This window comes from Medicago sativa, chromosome 3, assembly GCF_051527215.1.
Source record: "Medicago sativa cultivar Bolivia chromosome 3, Bolivia_mono, whole genome shotgun sequence".
NCBI lineage: Eukaryota > Viridiplantae > Streptophyta > Magnoliopsida > Fabales > Fabaceae > Medicago > Medicago sativa.
In genome coordinates this window covers 46920057-46932413 of record NC_140751.1, presented here as the reverse complement: position 1 = coordinate 46932413, position 12357 = coordinate 46920057, and the positions used below count along the sequence as shown (strand labels likewise).

Below are 12357 nucleotides of genomic sequence, written 5' to 3'. Positions count from 1 at the left end.
TCAATCCAAATTTGTTTAATTTATGCTTAAACTCTTAAGTTTTTCAACAATTTTTTACAGGCGTGTTAAGAACGTTATTAAAAGGTCCTCCAAAAAAAATATCGCAAAAATTTGATTTCTACGTCCATATTTTTGTTACTTATATCTTAAACTTTTGTCGTTTTAAAAAATTCATATTTAATTTATTTCATGTTAAAAAATTATAGTTTTTAGTAAATGAACCGTTCATAGTGTTTTAAACTTGTATAAAAAGAATCATTAAAAAATTTAAGAGTTTAAGGATAATTAAACAAAATTTATTTTAGCAGGGACTAAAATTATAAGTAAAAATTTTTTTGTAGGGATTAAAAATGCTATTAAAATTAAGTAAGGACTAAACTTACAAGGTTACAATTTTGTAGGGACCAAAAACATAATTAACCCTAAAATATATCATCAACTTTTTCGAAATAATTTTAGTTTAAAATTTCAATATTAACCTGTGCATTTCATATGTTTTTTATTAAAGAATTAAATCAAACTTTCATTGGTCACCCAAAAAAAATAAAAAATCAAACTTTCATTTGGTGATTTTTAAAGGTAACAGTCATTGTACAATTTTTTTATTTTTTTTTACAAAATTTAATAATAAAACAAAATATAAAAAATTACACCTAGCTGTAATTTACTTTAGCACTTGAGAATAACATCATCATCATCATCCTTGAGCTTTAGATAGTTCCTTCAAAGCATTAGCAATTTTTTCCACACTTGTTTCAGTAATACATGCAACAAGAGGACTTTTATCAGGTACAACATCATCTCTTTGGTAACTTCCTGGACCTCTATGTTTTTCTTCTGAACCTTTAGCCACAACACCATTCATGATTATTGTCTTGTGTGTTCCAGAAATCAATTCCTCATAATCCGTGTCACCAGTTTGTCCAAGAATCACATACATGTTTGCAACGTTAAGTCGCCAACGGACAAACAGATACCTAACATATAAGAAAATAGTGATCAATCAACTATTGAATGCTAAGAGTTGTTTGCAATTATAAATAAAACCGATGTTAGCAATCGCGGATCACAGATGACAGAAGGCTGTTCCGATTCCGCTACATTGAAGCGCTATAGGCTACAGCGCTGCTATTTGACAACACTTTGTACTAGACAGCATAGCGCGGAGAAATAGTGATTTGTTCAAATTCTGCTTTTCTATAGTGATATATCTTCGTTATGGTCGTGATTTGACAACACTGTATAAAACCATATCAAGCTAAGATTGCACAAACACTGAACTAGCCAATTCCATCACTTTAAAAAGGGGAAACTGTAGGATTGAACCTTAAAACTAGTTTTTTTTTTTTTTGACAAGACCTTAAAACTAGCTAATCATCTAGTTTGGTTTTAACCAATGTAACATCGACCCTTCAGATTGAAGATGTGTCTGGTATAAAAGAAACTCTCATGATTCATCGCATGTATGTTAGCATCAGAGCCTTCATTTTGAGAAAGTCTTGTACTATGAGTTCTAAAAAGAATTTCCTTTTGTTACTTGATTATGATCAATAGTTACCTGAGTGCCTGTGCTCTAGATGCAAGGAGCGGAATGACCTGCATATATGTTGACCTTCTGCAGTACATAGGATGACATCGTAGGCCTCGCATTCGAAGCTTCTGCCTCAAGTCATCAACTCTCTTTGCCTGAAAATAACAATTACAAGGATCATTTCAATCAATAAAACAAAATGTCAAAATATGAGTAAATAGACATTTTAGTCCTTGAAATTGTAAAGGTCGGTCGATTTTGTTCCTCAAATTTGCAAGATCACAATTTTGTCTCTTAAGTTGAAAAATACCAATCAATTTAGTCCTTTTCTAAAATTTTGCTGTATAATTTTTAAAGGTTCTATGCTCATCTTGATGCATCAAAAGACTATTTAAATCAATGTGTACGTTTTTTATTTGTTTTAATTGATGTTTACTGCAGAAGTATATTGATGGAGGGACGAAATTGATTGCTATTTCGAAATTTGAGGGATTGAATTGACCGACCCTTACAATTTGAAAGACTAAAATATCTATTTACTCATCAATATACAAAAGTGAATTTCATCATGTACCTTACTAAGATCCCTTATTTTGTATGAGATGCAATGTGCGTTACTTGATTTCAAATCTTCTTCAATAGGGCTGGAAGATTTTTCTCTACCTTCGAGAGTATTTGTAAGATGCCAAATGGTTTTCTTTAGACCTTCACAGCCCCAACGATAGTCGATATGCGCCTCATAATCTGGATCAGGAACAAGCTTTCCATCTTCAGTGTAAGTACCGGGATAGTAAAGTTCACTCCCGCTACTGCAAATCAAAGCATCAAAATCATTTACTTGAATTTTCCCCGATTTAAGGAATTCTATTGTTTGTAGTATCGGCATAGCCGTCGATAAAGCGAATCCCGAAACTCTTGCAGTTTGAGGGTCTAGTTGAACAGCTTTAATGATTCTTTGAATTATTTGGATCATATTCTTATCAGGAGCTCCATTATCATCGTATAAATCGACCGCTATAACAATCAACCTCCGCCGTCTCCTCAATAGAGGATATTTTCCAGGTGCATTCTCAGCAATGTCATTCAAACCACCAGAGTCTGACTTCTTCATCTTGCTTAGTACCCTCTTAACCTGATCTTGCATATCGGCCCCACCAGTAGCTCCGGCCAAGTCACCATCAATAGAGAGCCTAAGGGACATGTCCTGCACGTCTTTAAGTGAATCATTGAACGACTGGTCGACAGTTATATCGTCTCCTGGAGTAGTAGTTTGCCATTGTGGATGCCTCATCCTGCAAGCCGCGACTCGAGTCAAATAAGTACGACAGTGTTCGGGCCACGAGAATAGGTGTATATTCTTCCAGCCATTTTTTCTGCAGTCATGCCACAGGTTTTTCTCTGACAACAACTTGAGCAATGCATTAGTAATTGCTTGCTGATCATGCGGGTCCACAAGCAAACCATTATTGAGAGCCTAACACATTAAAACGAGACATAATGAGTGGCTACAAGATTCATTATATATCCAAAGAGTATGTGCATAAAATAACAGGTATGTCGAAATTTGAGTCTAAATAATGGTTATCGAATCGAGATTCATACCATGAATTGGGAGAACTATTTTCCGAGGAATAGAATCTTATGAATAGTAAGATGTATTACTAATAAAAATATGATATTTTCAATTAAAGAAAAAAATCAAGAGACTTAGCTAAATTATAAACTAATATATCATATATGAACATCAAAAGTTATAAATCAAATGGTAAAAGAAAAGTCGCCGAGTATAAAAAGTTGACCAAAAAAAGTGGCTGGTACGACTCATGCATCATAAGATACTGATAACCATGATTCATATAACTAATGTAACGGTAAATTCTTTGTTTACCCGATGAATGTCGACAGGTCCACCATTTTTAGTGGCCACCATTGGAAGGCCATGTGCTGCAGCCTGCACGAGCACGAACAAATTCAGACTAAAAAAAGAATTCAGTTTAAGCATTGAAATGAGATCAATATAACACGAGTAGCTTATTAGTTAATATACCTACCTCAATTAAAGTAAGACCAAAAGGCTCAACTAGTGCAGGATTTATGAAAACACCCTGAAAGAAATTTCAAATTATTAGCTGTTCAATGAAAATTCATTGTTTTGACATGTCACACCATTCTTGTAAGTTGTAACTACATTTTAAAATTGATGATGTGACATGCAAACAATGGGTTCTGATAAATGTTAGTGTAAAAATAATTTACACTGGCAATGTATGACGATGAAACAATATACCTTTGTTTTTGCCGAATATCGATATATGTCTGGAACATCCGACTGCTTGTGATGTTTAGGGTATGCAACTTGTCCATATAGGTCATACTTATCAATCAACTTTAACACTGTTACAAGAACACTAGCATTTCCCGAAGACATCTCATCTACGTCATCCCTATTTCCCATTATGAGCATCTGTTTGAAAATATATTAGTCTATCTTGTACAAATTAAAAGAATAGTTTCCACTGAGAAGGAAAGTTGAATTAAGTAAACTTACAAGGTTAGCAAGTTCTCTTAAAGGACGGCTTTCACCGAATGCTTTTAAAAGAGTGGTTAAGTTCTTCTTTGGATCTGGCCTTGATAAGGCCAAGATCACAGGTTTGTGAGGATTTGTAAAGAAACGCATCACCTGCATAAAATAAGCATTAGATTGAATGCTTTTGAAAATTCTGAAAAAATATTCAAACATTGCAAGCGTTTCGAAATTGCATTCTTCTAATTAGCTTTCATATTTTCTCTATCAGACTATCACAATTAAAAACAAAACTCATAACTAATGTCATTGACACTAATGTTAGAAAGAAACCGGATTCTTAGTTACTCACTTCTGACCAAATTGGAGGCACTGCTTTTGGTGAAGACCCTTCGACACCACCACCAGTAAGCTGAGCAAGCTCTCCATCAACATCAGGACAATCTTCTTGTATCACAACATTGCTAAAGTCCATACCAGGTGGGATAACCTGGGAGGAGTGTACTTCATTGAGTCATTCAACAAAAGTGGAATATTTGCGCGATGAAATGAAGATACAAAAACAGAAAGAAAACAACATACTCATTCACTAGCATGCAAACAGGCACATTTGTGTCTGCTTTTCGCAATAAAAATAATGGAAGTTACAAAATTTTATGCGATTATTTGAAGAATTTTAGTTATTTGATTGTATAAAAATGATACAGTTGTAAATAAAATCGGTTAGATGAAGGGTGAAACTGGAAGAGCGAAAAAAGGCACACCAAAACTTTGAAGGAATATTATAACTTCAATTTGAACATTTAATCTCATGTAGTATATTTTAAGGCAACATCAGTTAACATATTACCGCCATCCTTGGCATGTATCGACCATGACAATTGACACCACGTCTGGCCCGAGCACGCAGTACTTTCTCAAGCTTGACATCGAATCCATCATAAAGTCCCCACTGCTCCTCAATTTCTTGTTTTGTACTAGTAATAACAAGTTCTGCAGCATCAAGAGAAAGTTCTTCTGCTTCTATCCTCCTCATCATCTTATACATTGAATTGATATCCTCCTTTGATTGGCGCCCTTGCTTAAGAAGTTGTTCGAGTTTGTTTCTTCCAAGCGAATGACCGGTCAGCACCATCGGTACATTTAAAGCGCCAGAAAGAATAGCAGCACTATCTCCGGCATCAGCGTAATGTCCGTGAATCACATACGGCCAAACAGGCTGACCTCCGCCGACTTGTTCGCCCAATGCTTTTGACATATTGAGAATATGTGTTAATGCTCCATCAACAAACTCTTGAACATATGGCCAAAGAAGTTCTTTTGGGAGGTATTTATCGCGCGGACCGAATGGTATTCTTATGATATATGCACCACTGCTTTCTCCAATGTTGTCATCATCGTCTGCACCTGCGGTTAGCATTTCTGTAGGTTCCCCGTAGCTCCAATCAACTTCTGGTGACGAGATTTGGCGTGTAAATAAATCAACTCTATATACTCCAGGCATTTTCGCTAGCGCACGAGCAAGTTCTACCACATATTTGATCTGATATTACATTACTTCAAACATTAAATGCCATTTTATTCGGAGGAGAAACATAAATTCAAATGTAAATTTGTAATTTATACATGTAGGAATGTCAAATACCTGTCCACCGGTGTCAGAATCTCGACCAAGCTCCATGTTTTCTCCCCTAACCAATCCATGCAAACTGTTGAATAAAAGGACAAGGTTACAGCATTAGCAACTATTAAACTTTTACACATTTCTAGAGTTCATTTCCAGATGTACTTCACATCATTAGTGATAAAAAAAATGAAACTATATTCTAAAACATAAATGGTAAAAATTCCATATAAATCATGTGGTTTCTTGATTGAACATAGTTTAGCTTTACAATGCAATTACATTTTATTTTATTGTATTCATTAATAACATTGATCTTCAAACAAGTCCAAACTACAAAAAGAATATTTCACCATGGACACAATTCCATCATTGGTTGTTTATTATGACATGCTGGTGATACTTAAAAACTGACTCCTATTTAAGCAGTAAAATGCAGCTGAAGCATAGCTAAACTATTCTTCTACTATGGCAAATGAGTAATCCTTGTAATATAGAGTGAAGATTCAATTTAGTCCATGACAATTTTCTCGCGGTCCAATTTAGTCTCTGACGAAAAATAATACCAAACTAGTCTTTGACATTTTTAAATTGAGGACAAATTGGGGCCTATTTAATAGTGAGTCGAGACTAATTTGTCCTCCGTATAAAAATGTTAGAGACTAATTTGAATATTTGAACAAGAGAATAAATTAAAAGGCGAGAAAATTGTAAGAGACCAAATTGAGTCTTTACTTTTTCATAGCTTATAAAACAATAGAGAAATGATATTTGTACAACCATTTTGTGACAACTTTTGTACAATTTTCTCTCTCATACTCACATGGTGGTCTTATCCTCTCTCTTCCTTTTTCTCTCTCCATTGTTTTTGACCAATAAAAAGAGAGAAAAATAAGGTTGTCACTAAAGTTGTCATGAAATGGATGTACATATATCATTGCTCAAAACAATATACAATTTCAACCGAATGCATCACTTACAATGATTCTACTTAATTTATTACATTAATAAATGGGGAATTAGTCACTTTAGTCCCTGAATGGGGAACGATTCGTCAATTTAGTCCCTGAATGCAGATAAATTGCAAAATAGTCCTTGAATGTAGACTTTGTTAGTCAATTTAGTCCCTGAATGCAGACTCTGTTAGTCAATCTAGTCCCTGAATGTAGACTTCGTTAGTCACTTTAGTCCCTGAAATTGACCATGCAGGGACTGTTTTGCATATTATCTGCATTCAGGGACTAAATTGACGAATCGTTCCCCATTCAGGGACTAAAGTGACTAATTCCCCTTAATAAATTGTTTACAAATAACTCACACCTCATGTCACATGGTCAGAGACTAAACATGATACTAGACTTAGGGTCCCTTTAGTTTGGACTAGTACAAGTTTGGGTTCAACTTGCACCATTAAAATGACATGTTATAGAAGGTTTTCATAAGTTTATTTTATTTTATTTTAAATAAAAAAATAGGGTTAATTATGTTTTTGGTCCCTACAAAATTGCGACCTTGTAAGTTTAGTCCTTACTTAATTTTAATAGCATTTTTAATCCCTACAAAAAATTTCTGCACTCAATATTAGTCCTTACTCAATCCAAATTTGTTTAATTTATGCTTAAACTCTTAAGTTTTTCAACAATTATTTACAGGCGTGTTAAGAACGTTATTAAAAGGTCCTCCGAAAAAAATATCGCAAAAATTTGATTTCTACGTCCATATTTTTGTTACTTATATCTTAAACTTTTGTCGTTTTAAAAAATTCATATTTAATTTATTTCTTGTTAAAAAATTATAGATTTTAGTAAATGAACCTTTCATAGTGTTCTAAACTTGTATAAAAAGAATCGTTAAAAAATTGAAGAGTTTAAGGATAATTAAACAAAATTTATTTTAGCAGGGACTAAAATTATAAGTAAATTTTTTTTTGTAGGGATTAAAAATGATATTAAAATTAAGTAAGGACTAAATTTACAAGGTCGCAATTGGGTGACCAACCTTGTATTGTACACTGTATCAGACTCTCTCTTTCTTCCTCTTTCCATCACCTTCGTCTTCTTCCTACCTTTCACATTAATTTTCCTTCTATTTCTTTCTCTAACAAAGACCCTCCTTTAAATAATTCTTATAATCTCTTCACAACCCATATCTTAACATATTCATTTACTCTTTCTCCTTCCTTTTATCAAATTATCAGTATAACTTAATTCACCAAACAAATAGATCTTGAATTTGAGAATAATTCTAAAAATTTGTTAAAATTAAAACCACTAGATCTGTAATTGATGGGAATTTGCTCTATAAATCCAGCTGAGTACAAGGCATAAAACGGAAATGAAATCAACAAGACCATGAAAGAGAGCATGTTGTTCTAAATTGTTTAAACACCCAAATCAACAAGACAATTACACCTAACCTGCATTGTTTTAGAATAGTCATTCTAGAAAGCAATTTTTCGGTGAAAATGAAACATACATATAAGAATGGTCAGATGTGATGTTTGATATTGAGAAGAAAAAAAAATGTGAAGTTTAATCGATAGAGGAAAAATAAATTTGGAAAGAGATGAAGAGAGAGAGGCAACCATTTTCACATAAATTTTAAAAAATATTTATCAGTCCATGTTATACCCGGCCCAGGCAACCATTTTCACAAAATGACAACAGTACTACTTTGCGGGCAGTCTTAGAGTAGGCTTAGATTAGTATCTAACTTAGACATCAGAATTCAACTGGTCCAAGTTAAACCCCAACATTCACTTGTCCAAACTAAAATTAACCTCAGACTTATGACTACATAGTTTTTACTCTGACATTAAACGAACCCTTCGTTAGTGGACGATGGAATTGATCCACTGAATTAGTTAGTTTTTACCCCGATATCGAGTTAAAATAAGACTACACAGCCTAAGGCCTAAGCGTAATTAAACACTTTTGGAGGAGTGAATGTGCTTACCTTATGAGGACAATATAAAGCTTCTTTTCATTTTTATCATCAGACCATACTTCTAAATTAGAAGTTTGTCGCTGGAATCTTTGTCTTGGAGTCTCACATTGCACCATGTCCACAACATTGTCACCTTTTTCTCCTTCTGACAAGTCTTCTGACATGTCTTCTGTAGCATCTCTACGTCCTTGTTCTCTCTCCCATCTTCTGTTTGCCAATCTCTGTACTTCCTCCCATTCCAACTACACCCAAATTAAACAAATATTGTCCCTAGTGAATGATGGTTCCCCCAAATTTGTAGGAGTTTGATTAGATATGTTTTTTCATCAAATCAATAATGTCATATTTTTATATTAATTTAGTTTTAAATTATTTTTGCATGCATATAGTTGTACGCAACCAAACTACTAAATTACCTTTAGTGTGTGATACAAGAAAGTATGTAGTGGGTCTTACCACTGAGTGGGTTCTACTACTATTAATTATTTTCAAACTTCTTTGTGTTTTTATCTCTCTAAATGGAAGAACTGGAGATACTAATAAACTTCATTTTCTCTTTTTATAAGTTAGGATTCTCTTCATTTCCACTCTCCATTTATTCTCTTTATTCCTATAGTTTTTAAATGTTTTAGAGTGTATAAAAAAAGAGTCAAGATTATCTCCATTTATTAGTTTCTCAATTTCTTCCATTTGGAGAGATAAAAACACAAAGAAGTTTGAAAATAATTAATAATAGTGAGACTCACTTAGTGGTAGGACCTACTACATACTTTTTGTATTTATCTCTCACCAAATGACATTATCCATTTACTTTTAGCAAATGGAGAGGATCTTAACTCATAAAAAAGATTTTGACTCACATATTTGTATTCATGTTTTAGAGTGAACTCAATGGAAAGGTATACACATGACTAAAATGTCCTATTAAAAAAATAAGGCCCAGTGAGGCAATGACAAAAGGATATGAAAAACAAGGAGAAAGAAACCTTAAGAGAATTAACATGTGAGTTCTTAGTATATTACTCTAGTCATTAGAGTTTGAACTTTTAAACTTCATTCTTAAACTTGTCAGATGTCTTGGCTCAATTCTCAAACACTTGATCAACTAAGGCTTGGAATCACCATGAACTGGTTTTATATTTGCAATGGCATTGAATGAGTCATACCATTTAGTTATTAGTTATAGATATCAAAACAATAAAAAGACATAATTTCCATTAACAAATGCTTTCATGAATTAAATAAAAATTCCATGAAATTCATATCAACCCCAAAATCCAATCAATTCACAAACCATGTCACAATCAATTGTTTATTAAAAAAATGTAACAATCAATTCTACAATCACACCTTAACTTGACAGATTTCTTTTATAATGCAGAATCAAATTATATATTCCAATCTTGTTTAAAATTGCGGTCAACAACCATAATTGTGACCGCATAAAGATTTGAGGTCTTTTTAACCGCAGTTTCAACCGTGCCACTCTTATTTTTAACACGATACAAAGTTAGAAGTGTAGCCACAAATGCAATTTAAAACTACAATAATTGTGGCTGTATAAAAGTTTTAAGGTCTCCGCAACCTCAATTTAAACAGCATCAGCTCATTTTAACACCATATAAAGTTAGAAGTGCTGGTGCTGTTGAAATTGAGGTAGATGAGTCCTCAAAATCTTTAAGCGGCCACATTTACAATTTAAATCTAATATATATAGAGAAAGAACCTGCTTCTTCTTTCGTGCAAGATGCCAAATACGCCAACACATATTCTCCAACCTTGAACTTCTTTCCCTTGTGTTGCGTGTGGCAACCACCTTGACCCAAGTGCGATATAAATCAGATTCATCAACACTTGCCACAACCTCTTCCACAAAGTACTTTGTTGGATTGAAATGGCCTCCATCTCTAAGAGCTGCTTGTGGTGGCTTTTGCTCTTCAATGGTTGATGCCCCAGTTGATAATATAGCCTCAAGATACCCATTTATCCATTCATTCCCAGCCATCACTATACTTACTCACTTATCTCAATTCTCCACAATGTTTTAAATTGCACTTATGATGACAATATCGTCACGATCTTTAATATCGTAGAGAATTACAGTCAAATATAGTTGATGTAACGATCTTTCGTATCATAGAGAATTATGGTTAAATGTGATTGATGCAATAATCTTTGATATCGTAGAGAATTGCAGTCAAATGTAGTTAATGAAATCAAATATGACTGATACAGCCTCAATTAACCACGTTACAAAATCTTGATGGCGCGATACAAATTGCGGTTAAAACCCTAATTTTAATACTTCTTTAGAAGTAAAAGAATAAAACAAAGGAAAAAAAAAAAAGGAAAAGTGGGATTGTTTGTTTTTGTTTAAGCAATCCAAACAAGAAACTATATATGATAGATGACAAGGTAATGGAAGTAGAGGAAGGTTTCTTGAATGGTAAGGAAAGTAAGAGAATTGAAAGAATTTGAGAAGGTGTACTAGTTTTGTGTTATACGTGATGATGGTTTAATAAGGTGTTGTTTGTTAGGAGAGAATGAAAATGGAAACGTGTTTTTGTAGTTTTTTTGTATGTTATGTGAAGTGAGTGATTATAGTATGAGTTTTTGTGGGAAAATGGAGATAGATGGTTGTTGCATGGGGAAGAAGATGGAGGAGAAAGATGTTTATGATTTGATGTGGAAGAGTTCAAAGGAAGAGATTTCGGTGGTGTAGTTGTGAGAATTACATGATTGGTATGAGAAGGAGAGAGAGTGAGAGAGAGTGAGAGGTGGAAGAGAAGGAGATGGCAAAGGGGAGAGTACCACGTGGCTTTGAATGGTGGGACATAGACATACACACGTGTAATGAATAAACTAGAAAGAAGTAAGAGAGAGATCGGTTCGTCTACTTGGTTCTATGATTATGGAAGCAAAAGAAGTCATACTTTCTGAATCATGTTGAGTATTCTATATCGATATCCTTTCCGTAAATTCTAATATACATTGAGAAAATATCCGACAATTAAATCTTATTTTTTGAAAAAATAATTGTTTGATCAAGGATAGTAATTGGACTCAGGTTCTAGCGGTACCCATAAAAAATACTCATGATCAGTAAGGTAAAATTCTACATTCATAGGTCCGACCTTGGGTCTGGGTAATTATCAAGAAATTTAAATGCGTATGGCTGCTAGTATGAGTAAGATAAATTATTTATTTATTTATTGTGTATAATTAATTTATTTAACTATTTAAACCTAATCATAAACCTAAAAACTATTTAATACAATAACCGCTCCCTTCTACTAATATACAATTTAAATGTTTTTTTTTTTTTTGGTACACAATTTAAATGTTTTTAATTTTGCCTAAATATTAAGATTCTTACTATTTTATGTATTCATTTGAAAACTTTTGGTCCATAGTTTTATTTCAATTGTGATGTTCTTTACCAATTGTCTTTTCATAGTTAAATTGCATGTAATGAGTGCGGGTATGATCACTTAGTGGTGCTCATATAGTATGGGTCATGCCACTAAAGTTGTTGCCCACGATAGTACGAGCTCGGTACGAGTATGTTTTACAAACATGGGTATGGGGGAGGGCATTGTACCTATCCATAGGGTACTCATTGTCATCCATAGGTTTCGGATACGTCGAATATACGCGAGAGATACGGCAGTGGAAAATCGATATGAGAAATGAATATTAGTGTTATCTCAAATATCACTTAACTCTTAAGCA

At 33.4% G+C, this 12357-nt stretch overlaps 1 protein-coding gene across 1 annotated transcript; it reads right to left on the bottom strand.

Moving 5' to 3' along the window:
* Positions 1-532: 532 nt before the first annotated feature.
* LOC146937785 (putative sucrose-phosphate synthase 2) lies at positions 533-11386 on the bottom strand. The gene is made up of 12 exons (XM_085751910.1): positions 10352-11386; positions 8635-8867; positions 5701-5764; positions 4906-5598; positions 4408-4545; positions 4080-4211; positions 3819-3995; positions 3583-3636; positions 3420-3482; positions 2106-3005; positions 1559-1686; positions 533-977 (listed from the first exon to the last, which is right to left on the bottom strand). Exons 1-12 carry the CDS (start codon positions 10628-10630, stop codon positions 698-700), a joined length of 3141 nt encoding a protein of 1046 aa, XP_085608036.1. The 5' UTR covers positions 10631-11386; the 3' UTR covers positions 533-697.
* Positions 11387-12357: the final 971 nt, after the last annotated feature.

Coding starts and splice junctions, on each gene's coding strand:
- LOC146937785 (XM_085751910.1), bottom strand. CDS start 10,630: ATGGCTGGGAATGAATGGATAAATGGGTATCTTGAGGCTATATTATCA. Junction 8,868..10,351: donor TTGCACGAAAGAAGAAGCAG/GTTCTTTCTCTA, acceptor ATTTGGGTGTAG/TTGGAATGGGAGGAAGTACA. Junction 5,599..5,700: donor ATTCTGACACCGGTGGACAG/GTATTTGACATT, acceptor ATGTAATATCAG/ATCAAATATGTGGTAGAACT.